General features: G+C 43.8%; 1 protein-coding gene across 2 annotated transcripts; it reads right to left on the bottom strand.

The window, feature by feature from the left end:
- Window positions 1–203: 203 nt before the first annotated feature.
- Window positions 204–12,387, bottom strand: LOC120935837. 2 transcript variants are annotated; one of them, XM_040347892.1, is made up of 4 exons: window positions 12,346–12,387; window positions 6,840–6,937; window positions 4,731–4,828; window positions 204–3,459 (listed from the first exon to the last, which is right to left on the bottom strand). In XM_040347892.1, the coding sequence occupies exon 4, from the start codon at window positions 3,231–3,233 to the stop codon at window positions 825–827; it is 2,409 nt and encodes an 802-aa protein (XP_040203826.1). In that variant the 5' UTR covers window positions 3,234–3,459; window positions 4,731–4,828; window positions 6,840–6,937; window positions 12,346–12,387; the 3' UTR covers window positions 204–824. The 2 variants fall into 2 exon arrangements, with proteins under 2 accessions (XP_040203826.1, XP_040203827.1); XM_040347893.1 differs by lacking the exon at window positions 4,731–4,828.
- Between the last annotated feature and the right edge of the window lie 9,006 nt (window positions 12,388–21,393).

The raw sequence follows: 21,393 nt of genomic DNA, 5'->3' as shown, positions 1-21,393 counted from the left end.
GAACATATGTCACGGTAAGGTAAAAAATAAATTTGACACCTACCGGACAAAATGCCGCGATGACCCTGTCGAACTACGCCAATTGTAAGGGAGGAGGTCAGTATGACCAAGATATGACCCAGTTGTTCCTTCGATCTCAGCTTACGGCACAAGAGAACACTTATGAACCATTAATGCACACAGAGACATAGAGTGATCTGATCGGATGTATTTTATCATGGCTTATATAAGATTTTACAAGCATTACAAGGCAATAATCTGGTCACACAGTAGTTGCAAGCTTTAATATGTCAGTATACATAAACAAGGTTGTATGCAGACATGTTCTCATAACAGTACAATCAAATACACAACAAAACTGTCAAGGAAAGAATCCTTTCTTCGAACTATAAAACGAAAAGATAACTTGCAGAAGTATAAAGATAGTATAAATGAGAAAAACATTTCAACATTAAAAGCAGAATACAAGTTAAATCCATTCTGCTAATATACACAACATGGATGCTGGTTTAGAAGATGGAGTAGAGATGGTTCATTCTCTTTCCTATATATATTATATCAAGCATAATTACACCAATTCACCCTCAATATTTAGATTTCTAACCATAAAAAGGGAGTTACACAAGTGGTTTAATCAGTATAAAAAAATCATGGTCTCCATAGACCATCCAAAAATTTCCATATTGGTTATTATTTATAAAGGAATATAAAAGTATTTTCCACGCAATCTTTTGGTAAGAAAAAGCATTACCCATAAAAAAAATGAATACATTCTCAACATTCTGGAATGATATTGTCGCTTTTGTTCTTATGACGATGGTTTGTCAACAGGGGCAATCATTTTTGGGATAAAGATGACTTGGTGAAGTCCACTGAAACTGAAGTTCACCTTTGAGAGCAGAAAATATATGGTTGTATATGTTGTACACAAAATCTTGACGACGTGCTTCATATACAACCCTTAAAATCCATTGACCTCCTGCCTTACTGTACTGACTGCTGTACCCTACCGTTTTTGTTTGGTCACTATTGCTTTGGTCTGAACAAGTATCATGCAAATTTGAATTGTGCTCAAGGATAGACAGCTGTGTCCTTGCTACCGTAGCATCAATAAAAAAATGATTTCTTTTCGGTTTGTATTTTAATGCCGTGCTATGGAATATTTCTAGATTTTTTGTGTGGCAAAATAAAGTAAGTCTTTTGATATCTCTAAGCCATGTTTTTCTTAGAACAATGTCTTTCAGCTCTTTGTAGGCACATGATCCATCGCTCAACCATTTCCGTGTTATATTGGATGTTTCACTAATTGGGGAATGCTTGCATTCTTTGTAGTGTTCACATCCATGCCATTGATGAACATTGATCACGTGACATAATACCGAACACCACTGTTCTTTTAATTTTAAAGCGTTGTGCTCACAATTCGCTGATGCCCACCATAAATGATTTTTTATGGATGGAATCCATGGTGCCAAATCAGAACAGCCTTCTTTTTTACTAGCAGCGCTAAGCTTTGCCTCTACCGATTTTGCCATACGTCCGACGTCAAACTGATGTAGAATGTTGGAATATTTTTCTTGTAGTAGTTCTCTAATGGTAACATGCCTGTCTGTGCAAATAATACGGACATTTAGCCCTTTGTCTTGCAGCTCATCTAGTGCTTTCACAAAGGCTTTGCCCTCCAGACCAATGGAAATAGAACCCAGTGTTTGTTGTTCCACAGCAAAGCCAACTATTTTTTGGGTTTTTGCTTCCATGAAAGAATAGGTGCAATATTTGGCATTGGAACCAGGGCTATCACATTGTCGGTCACCCAATAAACAGACTGCCTGTCCAGATAGTTGGGATATTGTATTATTTTGATCTAATTTCCAATGGTAATTGATCGCAGGGAATAAGTAGTTTTTCTGATAGTCGTAATATGTGGTTTTGGTAATGGACATCATCCCTAGTAGTTTAAGAAAACTTTCTATTTTCAGAAAATTAGATCCGCTGCATAGAGATGAACTAGCAATTAAAACATCGCCTACGGGACGGTTTCCGATCTTAGGCTGACTTTGCCAAAGTAGAAAGCGATGACCTTGTTTACAAATCGCATAAACCGACAGGCAAGAACCACACAGGTGTTTTTTAACTTTTGTAATGGAAGCATTGCAATTCTCAAACTTGCAGGGCACCATGGCCAATAGATTATCCAGACAACTTTCAAAAACTAAAAATTTTCTTTCCTTTGCAAAATCAGAACCAGAAAATGCAGATGTTGATTTAGAAGTCTCTAGTTTGTAAAATGTATCTGCATGCGGAGTACCTAAAAAGTTTTCTTTATTTTCTCTGCTGGAATCATTGGAAGGATTGGAAGATACATCATTGTCATCCACGTCAATATTTACTGATGACTCCTGGCTGCAAATCATTGACATTGGAGTCCCACTTTGCAATCCATCTGTAATTAGTAGGTCATTGTTTTTGTCTGGTATGCTTTTTTTCTGGTTTTCTTTTGTTAAATCAATATTTTTATTTTTTAATGAGCTGAACAGATCACACTGTATGCCAACATCTTGTGTCTGTGGACAATACTGTATGTTTTGATTATGGAAACCAAAGAACGGTAATGTTCCAATTTTTTTATTTTTAGTATTGGTATAAAAATCGGTCATAACACCCCTAGACCATGTACGTTTTTTATGTGACCGGAAAAAACTTTGAGAGGTAGTAGGTTCTGAAAAATTTGAATTTTCTGTAATACAGGAGAATTCTGACATGGCTTCACCTGCACTAGATACAGAGGGATTTTCAGTTTGCATGCTTGAGGGAGATGAAATAGTTCCGCTTGCGTCACGGTCATTGCATTTTTGATTACTCAAATTTAAAGAACTTTCTCTGTTCTGTTCGGTGCAAAGTTTCTTTTTTCTTCCCTGGTCATCATCAAAATCACTACTCAAGGTACCCGTAGGAAATATACTGGGGTACGCGTCTTTTTTCAATTTCATTTTTCCATCAACATTGTGGTACATTTCAGCTGAAAAATGCATTGAGCATATTCTATGTGAACTATTATGTTTACCTAGCCATATTTTCTCAACTGTCGCCTCTACATTGCTTTCATCATACTGACCGGTACTCATAAGCCATTGCTTTATACGTACTTTGTCTTTTTTAAAGCTATGTAAAATTATTTTTCCCTCTTTTATTTTAAGATAAGAATTACATTTTTTAACAATACAAGAAGGCATAATGAGAGATTTTTGTCTGATAAACAACTTAATACAATGCAATATGAATAGGATTTTTAGGTTTCCAATAAACAAAATAATGAAACACGTTTAGATAGAAAATGATGATTATCAATGCAGTATAGCTTGATCCAAAGTTTACATTTTCCAAAGGAATATTCCGAGGGATAAGTCACGTGCAGTAAAATTTTCTTAATTCTTCTGAAATTTGTCAGTATTTGGGAACCTGTCAAGAAATTTTTGGTTTTGTAATTATAATTTAAAAATATATTACAAAGTTATATGTATATTCTTCTATGCTTATAGATCTCTCTTTAAAAAAAAAAAAAAAAAAAAGGCTACAAGACTGAAGTCATTTTTTCTAACACAGTACTTTTTCAAAGAAAGAAGCATTGTGAGCTCTATAAAAAAGAAGATGCGAGACACAAATATAACACTTCACAGATGGTGACAAGGGCTCTCTGATTGACAACAGCCATCATATGATATGAAGGCTTATTAACAAACCTGGAACGTTGCAATCAGAGGGATCTGTCTTTGCAATGACTGACTATCTTTATTAACAAATTGTCAAATTATAGAGGAAGAGGGATAGCAACACAATTTAAATGGTGATGAATCTGTGATTGGCAGCTAGCTCCTTTTACTGTGCACCAACCTAAGTATCTATCACAGTGCAGACATAAGTAAAAATTGGAACGAGAGCCTTCTTTCACATCATTAAAAAAAGTCCCGCTAGCCGCATCTTTGGAGCAGTGTGTTTACCGCTACTCCACCGCTCCTGCCCATTGAAATCAATGGGACAGCGCGGCTATACCCTTTCTCGGACGGATAGTGAGGCTTAAGAGCGCTCCGCTGGTGGTCGAAATGCGCCGCAAATCCGCCCATAGCGTCGGCGGTAAAAAGAGCGGCATTTTACCGCCGACACTATGGGCGCCTCAGTGATAAAGGGGTCTTAAAGTGTATCCTAATTTTACTGTCTGCCATCCTGTGGTAAAGCTCTGTGAAAATTGATGGCGCTATATAAATCATGTATTATAATGCAATCATGTGCAATCCAATCCTGATAATACGATCAATTAATCAAGAAATTATACATATATTAGTAATTGTAGCGATAGTTCGATGGAGATGACATTGTTTGCGACACATGCAGATGACGGTGTGTGAGATAAGCGTGTCTCAGTAGGAAACACGCTTGTTTGTTGTAATGGGGGTATTTATATGTCGGTGTAAAATTATCATGTTTACATAGTGCTTGTGAGCCGGGTGATTATGAGCTATTCGGGTGGTGATGAGCATGTCCATGTGAGCCGTGTGGTGATAAGCGTGTCCGTGTGAGCCGGGTGGTGATGAGCGTGTCCGTGTGAGCCGGGTGGCGATGAGCGTGTCCGTGTGAGCCAGGTGGCGATGAGCGTGTCTGTGTGAGCTAGGCGTTACCGTGTTTTACAATATGTATGTGTTGGATGGAGATGAATTTGCATAATAAAAGTTTACCTTGATACTGCAATGATCACCAGCAGACAATTGGAATCTCAATACTCTAGTCAGGCAATACCCAGTCTATGGTAAGGTCACTCAAATTTTGATAACACCTATTATATAAAAAGGACAATTATTAAAATGTAGACTAAAATTTAATTTAAAAAAAATGAAATAAAATTGATTAGAGGATAGACACAGTTATTAAAATTTTTAGCCAAGGTTTTAGATAAAGTTTATTTGCCAACTGGACACAATGGAATGGAGATGTTTGTGTCTGCATGATGGAGATGACAGAGCACGCGTCTTGGATGGAGGCGACAGAGCGCACGTCTTGGATGGAGGTGAGTGCGTCTCTTGGATGGAGGTGAGTGCGTGTCTTGGATGGAGGTGACAGACGTGTCTTGGATGGAGGTGACAGAGTGCGTGTCTTGGAAGGAGGTGACAGAATGCCTGTCTTGGATGGAGGTGACAGAGTGCCTGTCTTGGATGGAGGTGACAGAGCGCCTGTCTTGGATGAAGGTGGCAGAGCGCGTGTCTTGGATGGAGGTGGCAGAGTGCCTGTCTTGGATGAAGGTGGCAGAGTGCCTGTCTTGGATGAAGGTGGCAGAGCGTGTGTCTTGGATGGAGGTAACAGAGTGCCTGCCTTGGATGGAGGTGACAGAGTGCCTGCCTTGGATGGAGGTGACAGAGTGCCTGCCTTGGATGGAGGTGACAGAGTGCCTGTCTTGAAAGGAGGGGACAGAGTGCCTGTCTTGGAAGGAGGGGACAGAGTGCGTGTCTTGGAAGGAGGTGACAGAATGCCTGTCTTGGATGGAGGTGACAGAGCGCCTGTCTTGGATGAAGGTGGCAGAGCGCGTGTCTTGGATGGAGGTGGCAGAGTGCCTGTCTTGGATGAAGGTGGCAGAGCGCGTGTCTTGGATGGAGGTAACAGAGTGCCTGCCTTGGATGGAGGTGACAGAGTGCCTGCCTTGGATGGAGGTGACAGAGTGCCTGCCTTGGATGGAGGTGACAGAGTGCCTGTCTTGAAAGGAGGGGACAGAGTGCCTGTCTTGAAAGGAGGGGACAGAGTGCCTGTCTTGGAAGGAGGGGACAGAGTGCGTGTCTTGGAAGGAGGTGACAGAATGCCTGTCTTGGATGGAGGTGACAGAGCGCCTGTCTTGGATGAAGGTGGCAGAGCGCGTGTCTTGGATGGAGGTGGCAGAGTGCCTGTCTTGGATGAAGGTGGCAGAGCGCGTGTCTTGGATGGAGGTGACAGAGTGCCTGCCTTGGATGGAGGTGACAGAGTGCCTGCCTTGGATGGAGGTGACAGAGTGCCTGCCTTGGATGGAGGTGACAGAGTGCCTGTCTTGAAAGGAGGGGACAGAGTGCCTGTCTTGAAAGGAGGGGACAGAGTGCCTGTCTTGAAAGGAGGGGACAGAGTGCCTGTCTTGGAAGGAGGGGACAGAGTGCGTGTCTTGGATGGAGGGGACAGAGCGCGTGTCTTGAGTGAGTGAGAAAACTTATATAGCGCAACACATGCGAACTGAATCGCCTCTGGGCACTTAGTATCCATTCCCTACTGTACATTTGCCTTCAGAAAATATGGGTTTTGAGTTTTTTTCTGAAGGCCAGGTGATTCACCTCCATTTGGATGCTGGTTGGTAGAGCGTTCCATAGTCTAGGTCATTGGACTGCAAATCTTAAGCTATCCGGGTGTCCGTGTGAGCCGTGTGGTGATGAGCGTGTCCGTGTGAGCCGGGTGGTGATGAGCGTGTCCGTGTGAGCCGGGTGGTGATGAGCGTGTCCGTGTGAGCCGGGTGGTGATGAGCGTGTCCGTGTGAGCCGGGTGGTGATGAGCGTGTCCGTGTGAGCCGGGTGGTGATGAGCGTGTCCGTGTGAGCCGGGTGGTGATGAGCGTGTCCGTGTGAGCCGGGTGGTGATGAGCGTGTCCGTGTGAGCCGGGTGGCGATAAACGTGTCCGTGTGAGCCGGGTGGCGATGAGCTTGTCCGTGTGAGCTGGGTGACGATGAGCTTGTCCGTGTGAGCCGGGTGGCGATGAGCGTGTCTGTGTGAGCTAGGCGTTACCGTGTTTTACAATATGTATGTGTTGGATGGAGATGAATTTGCATAATAAAAGTTTACCTTGATACTGCAATGATCACCAGCAGACATTTGGAATCTCAATACTCCAGTCAGGCAATACCCAGTCTATGGTAAGGTCACTCAAATTTTGATAACACCTATTATATAAAAAAGGACAATTATTAAAATGTAGACTAAAATTTAATAAAAAAAAATGAAATAAAATTGATTAGAGGATAGACACAGTTATTAAAATTTTTAGCCAAGGTTTTAGATAAAGTTTATTTGCCAAATGGACACAATGGAATGGAGATGTTTGTGTCTGCATGATGGAGATGACAGAGCGCGCGTCTTGGATGGAGGCGACAGAGCGCACGTCTTGGAAGAAGGTGACAGAGCGCGTGTCTTGGATGAAGGTGACAGAGCGCCTGTCTTGGATGGAGGCGACAGAGCGCGCGTCTTGGATGGAGGCGACAGAGCGCGCGTCTTGGATGGAGGCGACAGAGCGCGCGTCTTGGATGGAGGCGACAGAGCGCGCGTCTTGGATGGAGGCGACAGAGCGCGCGTCTTGGATGGAGGCGACAGAGCGCGCGTCTTGGATGGAGGTGACAGAGCGCCTGTCTTGGATGGAGGTGACAGAGTGCGTGTCTTGGATGGAGGTGACAGAGTGCGTGTCTTGGATGGAGGTGACAGAGTGCCTGTCTTGGATGGAGGTGAGTGCGTGTTTTGGATGGAGGTGACAGAGTGCCTGTCTTGGATGGAGGTGACATAGTGCCTATCTTGGATGGAGGTGACAGAGTGCCTATCTTGGATGGAGGTGACAGAGTGCCTATCTTGGATGGAGGTGACAGAGTGCCTGTCTTGGATGGAGGTGACAGAGCGCCTGTCTTGGATGGAGGTGAGTGCGTGTCTTGGATGGAGGGGACAGAGCGCGTGTCTTGGATGGAGGTGACAGAGCGCCTGTCTTGGATGGAGGTGAGTGCGTGTCTTGGATGGAGGTGACAGAGCGCCTGTCTTGGATGGAGGTGAGTGCCTGTCTTGGATGGAGGTGACAGAGCGCCTGTCTTGGATGGAGGTGACAGAGCGCCTGTCTTGGATGGAGGTGACAGAGTGCGTGTCTTGGACAGAGGTGGCAGAATGCGTGTCTTGGACAGAGGTGGCAGAATGCGTGTCTTGGACAGAGGTGGCAGAATGCGTGTCTTGGATGGAGGGGACAGAGCGCGTGTCTTGGATGGAGGTGACAGAGTGCGTGTCTTGGATGGAGGTGACAGAGTGCGTGTCTTGGATGGAGGGGACAGAGCGCGTGTCTTGAGTGAGTGAGAAAACTTATATAGCACAACACATGCGAACTGAATCGCCTCTGGGCGCTTAGTATCCATTCCCTACTGTACATTTGCCTTCAGAAAATATGGGTTTTGAGTTTTTTTCTGAAGGCCAGGTGATTCACTTCCATTTGGATGGTGGTTGGTAGAGCGTTCCATAGTCTAGGTCCTTGGACTGCAAATCTTCATTCTCCTTTGGACTTGTATCTGGCTTTGGGTATCTGGAGTAGATTTTGGTCGGTGGATCGGAGAACGCGATTGGGGTTGTGACATTTTAATTTTTCGCATAGATATTGGGGGGCACTTCCTTGAACACACTTATGCGTCAGACAGAGTGACTTAAAGGTAATTCTGTCTTTTACTGGCAACCAATGAAGGGATCTCAGTGAAGGTGAGATTGATTCCCATGTTTTTTTCCCAGTCACGAGTCGAGCGGCCGTATTTTGAACGACTTGCAGATGAGTGATTTGGTATTTTGGGAGTCCGAGGTAAAGGGCATTTGCATAGTCGAGTCTGGAGTTGATAATTGTTCCCACCACGACTGCTATGTCTTCTTTTGGGATAAAGGGGACGAGTCTACGTAGCAGGCGCAGCAGATGGTGGGATCTGCTGACTACTGACCCTATTTGTGCATCCATTGTCATGTGGGTGTCATAAAAAAATGACTCTGAGACTTTTGACTTTGGTGCTAGGCGTGATGGTTTGGCCCAGAATGGGCGGGGGTGTCCATGTTGGTGCGGGAAGTCTCTTTTGGTTGGCGTGAAACAGGAGAAGTTCTGTTTTTGAGCCGTTGAGTTTAAGGTAACTCTTCGTCATCCAATTTTCTATCAAAGTAAGGCATTTCTCTAGTCCGAGATAATGATCCTTGTTGTTGCAGATGCGAAAATATAGTTGTGTGTCATCCGCGTAGGAGTGGTAGAGTAACTTCTGGTTGCTGATGATTTCAAAAAGAGGGGGGAGATAGATATTGAATAATACAGGCGACAAGGGGGATGTGAAAGGATCTAGTTTCACTATTTGTGATCGGTTTTCCAAGAAGGAGGAGAACCAGGGTAAATCCGAGTCCGCGACTCTAGCTACTTTAGCTAGGCGTAATAATTTGTGGTCTACTGTATCAAAAGCTGCGCTTAGGTCCAACTGTACCAGAAGACAAGATTCTCCTTCGTCTGCTGCTTCGAGAGCGTCATCCCATATTTTGAGAAGCGCTGTTTCCGTACCGTGGCTTGGACGGAAACCCGATTGAAAAGGATCCAGTAGTTTGTGGGTGTCTAAATGATGTTGTAGCTGTTGTACAACTGCTTTCTCCATTATCTCGGAGAAGATGTTTAGGCCTGTTATGGGTGGACGATGGTTTGGGTCTTTGGGGTCAGGGGTGGTTTTTTTTTTGGAATTGGTTTGATTATGCCTTGTTTCAGCAGGGTCGGCACCGTGCCTTCCTTGAAAGATTGGTTTATGAGGTGCGTGATAGCCGGTGCCACAATATCGGCACATTCTTTCAACAGTTTAGTGGAGATAATATCATTAGGCGCTGTGCCGTCTCGCAGATTACTGATGATATTTTTGTTGGTGTCGATGGAGATGGGCTTTAGTGTGAATTTAGTTGATTGCGGCATATTTGTGTGGATATTACCTTTTTGATTTAAAGGGGAGTCGGTGGCGGTTCTATTTTGCTGAATAATTTCACAGATTTTTTCAATTTTGTTATTGAAATGATCCGATAATTCGTTGCAAAATTCGGAGCGTCTAGGAAGGCTGGGTTCATGGACTGAGCAACTAAATTAAAGAGTTTGCGGGGGCGGTTTAGGGCTTTAGTGATGATATTAGAGAAATTATCTTTTTTGGCTTTGAAGATTTCTTTGTGATATTTCTTAGTTATTCCCTTGTAAATAATGTGGTTTTCATCCTGTAGAGCTTCTTCTCCAGGCTGCTTCCGCTCTTCTGCGCTCCTGCTTCAACAACGACAGCTGGTCGTTAAACCAGCTGGAGTTGTTTTTCTGGATGCGCGTTCTGCGTTTCGGCGCTACTATGTCTGCTGTCTGTTGTAGAGCCTCATTGATGGAGTTGAGTATTTCTGTCGCTGTTTGATGTTGTTCAATTGTGTTTATTTTGTTCCCTAATGTAGTTCTTAAGAGTTCTGAGTGGAGCTTCTTCTGAGATCTTGTCCAATGTGTTGTCACCGGTTTTATTGTTTTTTTTAAGTGGGCGTTTTTAGTAATTTTGAATTTGATTGCATGGTGATCTGTCCATGGTAGAGGCTTATTTTCCAGTATGTTAATTTCCATGTCTTGTCTGAAGATGAGATTGAGTGTGTGACCTGAAGCATGTGTGGGCCCACATACTAGTTGTTGCAGACCTAATCCTTCCAAGTGGTCAATGCAGGCGTCGGCGAGGGGGTCCTTGAGGAGTTGGCCCAGAGGTTGAAATGCCCAAGCAGCAGGAGGTGTTTGATGTTTAGGGTATAGGTGGAGATGAATTCTGTCAAAGATGTGAGGAGCTGTGTTTTTGGTCCAGGTGGTCTATAGCAGATTAGTATATGAACGGTGTCCTGGGGGTTACTTTGCAGTTGCAGAGTGAGGGTTTCCATGAATGGAAGTGAGTTCTGTAGGTCTGGTTTAGTGATCGAGAGGTGAGTCTTGTGGATCACTGCAGGCCTCCTCCTTTTTGCCCCACTCTATTTTCTGTGAGAATGCGATAATTCTCTGGCACCAGTTCTCCTAGAATGGTGTTACAGTCGGCTGTTAGCCAGCTTTCGGTGATGAAGAGGCAGTCAATATTTTGTTGAACGATGAAATCGTGGATTTCCTGTCGGTGCTTTACTGCCGATCAAGTCGCAAGATATATGTTTTATCTGAAGTGTAGACATGCAATTTTTGACTGTTGATCGTCGATCGGTTCTTAACAGTTGCTCTTTCCTCAGTACTTTCTTTGTGGCGACTGGTAATGTTGAGGCGGATGTCCTTAGACCCCAAATGGTTTTTGCAGCGTATTGCAAATAGACCATAATAGCAAAATCGCTGAGGATGGTGATATTATTTAGGTGTTGATCACGATGCCAATCAATGATGGTGAAAATTACCAGTGACCCCGATGACCGATGATGGGTGGACCCCCAAACTACCCCCCCCCCCCCTGTTGATCCAGAGGAAGGCGGAAAAAAAACCTAGCCGCGCAACGCCAATCTGCAGTGACGGGGGAAAAAATTCCTTCCTGATCCCTCGGAGGCGATCGGGTGTACCCTGGATCACTACCAATGGCGGTGGTACCCAGGTTCTTACCTTTTAACGTTGATGCTTGAGGATCCTGCTTGTCCTAATGTCCTGCAGCTGAGCATCTTGTGGATGTAGTCACGGTCTGTAAGATGAAATACTTGGATAGGGGGCAAAAAAAGGGGATGACCTGAGGAAAGGGTGAGCTCTCCGCTGTGTTTGGAGGCTTTCTCAGGTGGGTGCTATGGTTTTTGGCTGATGAGGGGGGGTGGGGTAAAGGAACAAGGAGGTCTCTGTTCCTTGGGTGCAGCAAGATGGCCACCGGCCGGGAGTAGGCCCGAGCCGGGGGCTGTCCCACTAGGAGATTGAGGACGTTCGGCAGGGGGGGGCACAGGAGTGTGAGGCTGTTGATCCTTCTAAGGCAAGAGGGGACTTGGAGCGGCGGGATTTGTGGAGAAGAATGGGGATTGGCCGGATGAGCGCGGCGCCCCGCTAGGCCGCAAGCCACATCTGGTACTATTCCATCCACTGACACTAACTATGGGGTATTATTTATCCCACTGACACCAACGATAGGGCACCATTCCTTCTATTGATATAAACAATGGGGCACTATTAATTTCATTGATATCAACAATGGGGCACAGTTCCTTCCACCAACACCAATGATGGGGCACAGTTCCTCCTACTGACACCAATGATGGGGCATTGTTTACTTCCACTGGACATTTTCTACTCACACATGCTCCTCTAAATTCTCAACTGGCCCTTTGTTTAGAAAGTTTGGAGACCCCTGATATAGACTGATGAGGTGAGAAGGTGATTGGTGGGAAAGGTGACACATCTCCAAAATGAAGAGTGTTTTCCGGCCCTGTAAGAGGGGAAATGTTCTGCCCCTGAAGGGATTAATCTAGGTCTCCACACTATATATGTGTATATCATCATCTGCTGGAGATAAAAGACGTCACAGTGACTATGGAGGAAAAGGACGGACATGACGGGGTTACTGGGTGTAAATAGAAAATAAGATCTTATTACCTCCTCTGCTGCCACTTCCAACAATGTCTTCTCTCTACTTCCTCCCGACTCACCTCTCACCCAGAACTTCCTGTGTGTAGGTGACATCACTTCCTGTCTGTCTTCCTGATAGAAGTGAGATCACCATCTTGTGGAGCTCAGAGGAACTGCAGTCCTGAGAAATATATTGAAGTGGTCTTGTGCTATGTGTGTATGTACTGTATATCCTTATAGATGGGTCATCTTCACTCCCACCAAGGGGGAGAGAAATATATTACTGACTAGTCCAGCCTTTATCAGCCAGGGATCCTCCAAAGGATTCTAGGGGTTCCCTCAGAATTGATACATTTTTGTCTTTCAGTAACAATTTCATGATAATGTAAAAAGCTCCTGAGTGTGTATGAAGAGGCGGGGCTCCTGAGTGTGTATGAAGAGGCAGAGCTCCGGAGTGTGTATAAAGAGGTGGAGCCCTGAGTGTGTATGAAGAAGTAGAGCTCCCGAGTGTGTATTAAGGGGCGAAGCCCTGAGTGTGTATGAAGAGGCGGAGCTCCTGAGTGTGTATGAAGAGACGGAGCTCCTGAGTGTGTATGAAGAGGCGGAGCTCCTGAGTGTGTATGAAGAGGCAGAGCCCTTAGTGTGTATGAAGAGGCGGAGCCCCTGAGTGTGTATGAAGAGGTGGAGCCCCAAGTGTGTATGAAGAGGTGGAGCTCCTGAGTGTGTATGAAGAGGCGGAGCCCTGAGTGTGTATGAAGAGGCGGAGCTCCTGAGTGTGTATGAAGAGACGGAGCTCCTGAGTGTGTATGAAGAGGCGGAGCCCTTAGTGTGTATGAAGAGGCGGAGCCCTAACTGTGTATGAAGAGGCGGAGCTCTTGAGTGTGTATGAAGAGGCGGAGCTCTTGAGTGTGTATGAAGAGGCGGAGCTCTTGAGTGTGTATGAAGAGGCGGAGCTCCTGAGTGTGTATGAAGAGGCAGAGCTCCTGAGTGTGTATGAAGAGGCGGAGCCCTGAGTGTGTATGAAGAGGCGGAGCTCCTGCTGGAACAGCGATCGGAGGAGGAAGCCGAGTCTAGGAGGGAGACTGACAGAAACCGCAGCAGACTTGCAGGAGTGAGCGAGGAGGATCCATCGGAGGTGAGGAGAGTGTGAAGGATGTTGGTGACTCTGGTAGATGAAAAGCTGGGAGTCATATTGCTCTGATGAGTGGAGAAGCACTACTAAGGGGGCGCCCTCACCATCACGTGTGTAAGAGGAGGAAGAAGGAGTGGCTACACTACAGCTGGCACAGTTTGGAGCACCGAGAACTTTCACACCTTATCAGGCAAGCAGAAAGAATGAAATAGTGGACATGAACATGTAATTTGTGTGGTGGGGGAAGAGGGGGGCAATTACAAGAACCAATCTCATTGGCTTCTCTCCCTGCAGTCACTGAAAGCCGGCAGGAGGGAGAGGAGGAGAAGCAGCTTTCAGCAGCTGCAGGGAGAGACGCACAGGAGATCAGTTCTTATAATTGCCCCCCTTCCCCCACCACACTGATCACATGCTCCTGTCCACCATGATTCCTCCTGCTGTCCTCTCTTATCTGTGGGGACACACAACTCTCCTCTCCTCTGACATGGAGTGCAGAGCGGCGCTGTCAGTTTCCTTCAGTTTAGGTGCGGAAAACTGCAGACATGCTGCATAACCCCACACAGCTCCGCCCCGCACATCACACACGGGTTTGGGTGTGAACCAGACATAGAAAACAATTGTTATCTATGTGTCTTGCACAGATGTGCATTTCCCTAGTGCAGAACAAGGCAGATCTCTGCAGATGGTGAGAATAATGACCCCGAACTCTAAACTGATGACCTGTAAAGACTTTTATAGTGTCACCGATGAGAAATGTTTCATATCACAGATTTTCATCATTACACCGACACACACTCTTTATTTTTCTTCATTCAATAAACTTTTTATTATAATGTTACTTACAACAAGATTGCAGTCATAAAATCAGGGAATAGTAAAGGAAGAAATCCGATTGGTCAGGAAAATGACGTGTCTGGAATGTGGAGGCGGAGTCATTATTAATTTGTGTACAATACAATACACAACGTGTTACATTATTATAACAAAGTATTGTAGAAAAGATCACACCATAGAAAATGGGGGAAAGGAGAAAATAAACCCAGATATGAAGGTGACATTTGTGTACGAGGAACACCTTAACAATTACCACCATTTTATTCTCCAGGGCCTCTGCTTTCAGAAAATATATGTTTGGGGGTTTGTAACTGCTACCCATCTAGGGAGAGGGTCTCAGCCGTTGGAGAAGTCCTTTTCCCTGGCAAGCTGCGATATGCAAGTACCGCCGGTATCCCCGTCCAATAGATCCAGAGAGAGAGAATTCCCCTTCACGAACGAGACAAGGCTACGTTGAAGGGTCAAACAAGACTGGCTTTATTTTCCAGTACACAGCACACTTTTATACAGAATTTGGAACATCCCACCCCCAACAACCGCTTTCCCATTGGTCAATTGTAAAGTATATACAGTCTTCACTCAGGTCCTCCTTGACCATGCAAATGAGGACTTGAAATAGTCAACAGGGATTGGTCCAATAGCTTGGATAGAAAGACTTGTGTATTGAGACAGAAGCCCCAGGGGGTAATCAATGTACACAATAACCCGGTCTACTTAATTACTACCTCTGAGAGGTTACATTCTTTTAGAACAATACAAAGTCCCTTAGCGTAAACACATACATCTTCAAACACACATTCTAAGTCATTTAGAGGAGATAATTCTCTCCTAGAGACATCCCGTCTCCGACAACCGCTCTCAACCTGCAGAACACAATAAAAGGTATTTCACAAGACGGCTCCACTTAGCATTTCAATAGACTGAGCTAAGCATTGAATGGTCATTGTCCTATTGACCTAGTCAGGACAAAATTAACCACTTGTAATGTGTCCAGTACCTTCTGCAATGAACTGTCAGTAATGTCCCATCTTCTGAAATACATAGTTCCGTTACAGGGTTTTATCTAATCTTCAGGCCCAAAATCTGCATTTTACGATGTGTGCAAAAAGAATGGAAAACCAGCTCTGGCAGTGAAAGGGTTAATGTGAGCTAGATGGGATCACTCTGCTGTGGTCACACTCTAATAATTAGAGCTCCCCCTAGCTGCAGCCTGGTAATAACATTGCTAGGAGGTCTATTCATTTATCTGCTACATACTTCCCATCTTTATATAAACGTCTCCTGACATTTAGGGGTCTAGTCATAAATAATTGTACAGCAATTTTCCGGGTGAAAATACATGTACATTCCTTCTGTGTGAATGAGGGGAAAATTGAGTTTAATTGGCTATTTGCTGGTCGAATAATTTCCATTGATTTAAAATAGAAAATACTACATTTGCCACCAGCTGAAGATAATTGCTATTATACTTAGCGCCATCTAAAGTCCAAACATAGTATTTCTCATTTTAATTAAATGGTTAGTCTAATAGTGTTGTCTTATTTAAGTTCTATCCTTCAGTGTGTACTGTACTGATAAGTGTATGAGTATGATCTCAGGTATTAGTATGAAGACATGTTTGATGAAGGGAAATAAGACGTCTGTCTTTCAAAGAATTTATTGGACTAATGTGACAATCATTCATCCAGCTGTTACAATTTCTGGCTGTGATCTAACACAGTGATTTCCTATGATCATCAGCTCCATCTAGTGGCCATAATCGGGTATTTTTCCTGAAATACCTCAATTAGTGCAATACTGCATTATGGTCACTAGATGGAGTCAAGGAAATCAGAGTATGAAATAAAATATGGCCAATATTCATCACAGCTGGGTGAATGCCGCTCATAACCGTTCAACTATTATTTTTAACAGACCTCTGTTTGTGAAATCTTACACCACAAAATGTACTCGGCCAATGAGAGGTAATGACTCCATTTTTATTTTTCTACTGCTATCAATGGCCAACACGTTACAACACTTCATCCATGTCTTTGGTGATCTCTGATCTCTTTATGAACTGTTTCTTACATGATGAAGATCAGCCATGGAGTATATCTGAGGTGTATATCAGGGTGTGCTTCTTCCCCACATGAGAGCTGTGATGTCCAGCAACATTCATATACAAGACATTTCCCACACTCAAGGCACTAATACACCTCGAGGGTTATGTGGGATCCTTGATGTACAGGAAGATAGGACTTCAGTGAGGAACAATTCCCTCACTCAGGACAGGAATCCGGCTTCTCCCCCCTGTGAGATCTCTGATGTCTGCAAAGATTGTACTTCACTGAAAAGCATTTCCCGCACTCAGGACAGGAATATGGCTTCTGTCCCGTGTGAGATCTCTGATGTCTGTAAAGACTGGACGTATCTGAAAAACATTTCCCGCACTCTGGACACGAATACGGCTTCTCTCCTGTGTGAGATCTTTTATGCACATCAAGTCTGGATTTAAAATGGAAACATTTCCCACACTCAGTACAGGAATACGGCTTCTCTTCTGTATGAATTATTTTATGCACATCAAATTGGGATTTAGAATGGAATCCCTTCCCGCACTCAGTACAGGAAAACCTCTTCTCTGTTGGAAGGACGGCACCGTCCCACACAGTCTGACGTTCCTCAGGATAAGAGGAATACGATGGTCCGGCACCGTCCCGCACAGTCTGAGGTTCCTCAGCATAAGAGGAATACGATGGTCCGGCACTGTTCCGTACAGTCTGAGGTTCCTCGGGATAAGAGAAATACAATGGTCCGGCACCGTCCCGCACAGTCTGAGGTTCCTCAGGATAAGAGAAATACAATGGTCCGGCACCGTCCCGCACAGTCTGAGGTTCCTCAGGATAAGAGGAATACGATGGTCCGGCACCGTCCCGCACAGTCTGAGGTTCCTCAGGATAAGAGGAATACGATGGTCCGGCACCGTCCCGCACAGTCTGAGGTTCCTCAGGATAAGAGGAATACGATGGTCCGGCACCGTCCCGCACAGTCTGAGGTTCCTCAGGATAAGAGAAATACAATGGTCCGGCACCGTCCCGCACAGTCTGAGGTTCCTCAGGATAAGAGGAATACGATGGTCCATCTACACTGTGTGGTGCCGGATGGACATTTGAGGTAGTCAGGTTTTCTCCTGGACTATACTGTGTGATGTCCTCATCTTCTACTTTACAGTCTGAAGACAAAGTGAGACAATCCTCTGAGGTTTTCCTCATCTCCCGTCCATCTACTAAAATATAAATACAAAAATTATTACTAGACATGAGCTGATTGGTTCCCCTAAACCAGGACTCCGCCCACATCAGGCAGCTTTGTCTTTGAGGATCTTACAATTCTCCCCTCAGAATAACTAGTAAATGGGTCCTCTGATCTCCTACCAGATAATTTCTTTATTCATGGGCCTTAGTGAGAGAATGAGGAAACAACGAGAACTGTCTTTTATAGGAGTGACAGTGATGAGGGGATTATAGGACGAGTGTCCCCACCCCTCTATCACTCATTGTCATCTTCCCAACACAAGAAGTCCTGCACTTGCTTATTTAGTACATGATTTAGTCATAAATAACAGCAGGGATGAGCCCCACCAGAGGTCAGAGAGTGAGGATGGGGGGAAAATAACCAAGATGAAGGCTGGACTGATCCTGAAGACCTCCATCATTAAGTTATTGACTCCTCCCTCATTATCACTTTCTGTTTAAGGTTCCAAAGTTTAAAGATGTTATCACATTATTATCAACATGTAAAAGTCTGTGCTCCTATCAAATCATCCGATATAACATTTACAGCTGGTAATAAATGGGTGCACAAAAAGTAGGGCCTATGTAATGTACAACTTCTTATATGGGATCCAAAAGTTAGGGCTATACAGTATCACAATGATGTAATGTACCACATAGAGTATATAGTGTAGGGGTCAGGAGTATGTAATGTACAATATAAATTATACAGTGTAAGGGTCAGGACACATAATATTGGTATTCAGTAATCAGTGGAAGCTTAAATGTATAAAAAACTTGAATCAAAAACCCTTTATGAGCTCAACCAAAATGAGCAAGTCAAAATAAAATAAAATAAAAGGGGAAGAAAGGCACATCCCATGGTACTAAAGCTGAATCAAAGGTGGACAGAGAGATGAAGCCTAACAGGTTTCGCCGGTCACCGTCAGCTGAGTCAGGAGGCGTGCAGTCCTGTGTGGCCCAATCCATTTACATGCCGTTTCATTTATTGCATTGTTGTTGTCTAGCTTGTCAATGTGCTTTTATATTGTTTTTCTTCAGCTATTGTGGTCACTGGATGAGGGGAATGAATGGTGGACATTGAGTTTTTTTACACAGAATGATTGTCACGTTTGTATGATTAAGGTTTTATTGCTATTGACCATTCCATATATGTGTTTTTTTTTTATATTTAATAGACTTTGATTCATCTTTAGTACAGTGGGCTGTGCCTTTCTTCCCCTGTTTTATTTTATTTTGACTTACTGGTTTTGGTTAAGCTCATTCAGGGTTTTTATCTCCAGTTTTTTATTATGGCTTACCGAGAGCTCCCACTCCATTTCCTTTCCCTCGTTTTTCCTCCAGTGCATATAGGGGCAATTTATATACATATATTTACACCATAGATATCACAGGCAGAGATTTACACATTGAGGGTCCTCTTTTTTTGGTTTTCAAGATTAAATATTTACATGAGACAAGTTGCCCCTCGTCTCCTGAGACTGCACTCAGTGACTTGGGTCTGAGACTATACAGACATATCCCTCCACCCCGCACAGCCAGCAGACAACTGAGCAAGTAATCCTGGGAGAATTGTCTGTCAGAGATCTTACTAGACCCGGACATGGGGAAGAAGACTCAAGGTACATTCCCCAGGTGACTAGGTTGAGTATCGCTTATGGTGAAATCTACATTTTGCTGCCAGCTGAAACCCCAGAATGCAGCACAGAGAAGGAAGATTATCCGAGAGAAATACAGTATAGGGAACACATCTCTGGACCAATCAGTGAGCAGTATGGGTGGAGGAATGTATTTAGTGTTAATGACCCACCTGTGCTGATCTCTGTAGGAGTGTCCTCCTCTATAAATGTCCCCGTTATTCCATCCTCCTCTACAGACTGCTGATCATCCCCCACATACCGCTCTTCTTCTTCTTCTACTTTAACCTTAAATTCTATATCGATTGGATCTCCACTCTAAACCAAGGAAATGAGAGAGAAAATCATCTGTAAGATATAAGCTCACATAAAAAATACACACAACATCTCTAGGAGTCCATGTTCTAGATGCTCCGTCCCACCAACCTTGTAACAGTGGGGGATGGTGTGACCTTCCTGTGTGGAATCCCGGGAATACAGAGGACGGGGACATCTCTCTGGTGGGTTCCTGGTATTAGGTGGCTCCATCATATCCTTGTGTCCTTCTGATAACTCCTCCATCACTCCATACTCCTCATCCTCCTCTTTATACTCTTCTTTAACAACAATATTATCATCCCCGAGGTTTCCACTCTGAATATATAATAAAACATTCATTATAACAAACATGCTGTGTATAAATCAGAACTACCAATAATTGTCACTCATCTACCTGATGATGGTGAGGAATGGTGGGATCTTCCAGCACTAACCTCTCCAGTCAGCAGCTCCATCATCTTCTTGGTGACTTCTAGAATCTTCTCCATGTTGTGTCTCTCAGGTTTTAGGGAGTCACATGGAGGCACTGTGATGGTCATATGATCACCTGACTTCACAAGAGGAAATCTCTGTATTGAGGAACCAATAGGAATATCATGTTAGAATCCCAGAATCCTCCTCACCCCTCCAGTCAGGTCTGTGTATTATTAATAGAGATAAGAGTGATGTCATGTGACCTCCCAGAATCCTCCTCACCTCTCCGGTCAGCAGGTAGATAATCTCCAGGGTGAGATTCAGTATCTTCTCAGTCATGTGACTCTGGTCCTCCTCCATCCTCATTGGTGCCGTCATTTGATCTATACAGGTCGGATAACTTTGGGAAACGAAAGTAAGAATTATTTGGATGGTATTGGTCACACAATAATAGGATGTGGATGTGAAAGGGGGGGGGGAGGGGGGTGGTAGTAGGAGGGTTGCTGTACATTTAACCACCTCAATGCCGGACACTTTTACCCCCTTCCTGCCCAGGCCAATTTTTAGCTTTCAGCGCGTTCACTCTTTGAATGATAATCCCCGCTAGGTTTTTTGATATAGAAATAAAAAAAAAATACAGAAATTTTGAAAAAACAATGTTTCCGTTATAAAATTTTGCAAATAAATAATTGTCTTCATGAATTTAAGCCAAACTTTATTCTGATACATTTCTTTGATAAAAATAACCCAAATCAGTGTATATTATTTTAACTGCATGAAAGTTATAGAGACTACAAACTATGGGATATATCTGAAAAGTGATCAGTCCTGATGTACTGACTGTCTAATTTCTTGAGGTCCTAAAATGCCAGGACAGTATAAATATCCCTCAAAATTACCCCCTTTTTGAAAGTAGACAGTCCAAGGTGTTTAATACGAGGTATGGGGAGTTTTTTGAAGCTGTAATTTTTTAGGAAATTATAATTTTTTTCAAAATTGTGAGAAGCAGGTTATTTCTCATATACAGCATAGGCATACTAAGAAATACACCCCAAAAAATATACTGCTATTCCTCCGAAATATAAGGGTATCATATGTGAGACCTTTTCACATCCTAGATGCATAGAAAGACCCAAAATCCAAGGAGCACCTTTTGGCCCTCAAGGATCATAAATTACACGTCTAGTCTAGAGACTACAAACTATGGGATATATCTGAAAAGTGATCAGTCCTGATGTACTGACTGTCTAATTTCTTGAGGTCCTAAAATGCCAGGACAGTATAAATATCCCTCAAAATGACCCCCTTTTTGAAAGTAGACAGTTCAAGCTGTTTAATAGGAGGTATGGGGAGTTTTTTGAAGCTGTAATTTTTTAGGAAATTATAATTTTTTTCAAAATTGTGAGAAGCAGGTTATTTCTCATATACAGCATAGGCATACTAAGAAATACACCCCAAAACACAT

The sequence above is a fragment of the Rana temporaria genome, chromosome 4 (genome assembly GCF_905171775.1).
Source record: "Rana temporaria chromosome 4, aRanTem1.1, whole genome shotgun sequence".
NCBI lineage: Eukaryota > Metazoa > Chordata > Amphibia > Anura > Ranidae > Rana > Rana temporaria.
The sequence above is the reverse complement of the archived record's forward strand: the minus strand, read 5'-3'. Positions and strand labels throughout refer to the sequence as shown.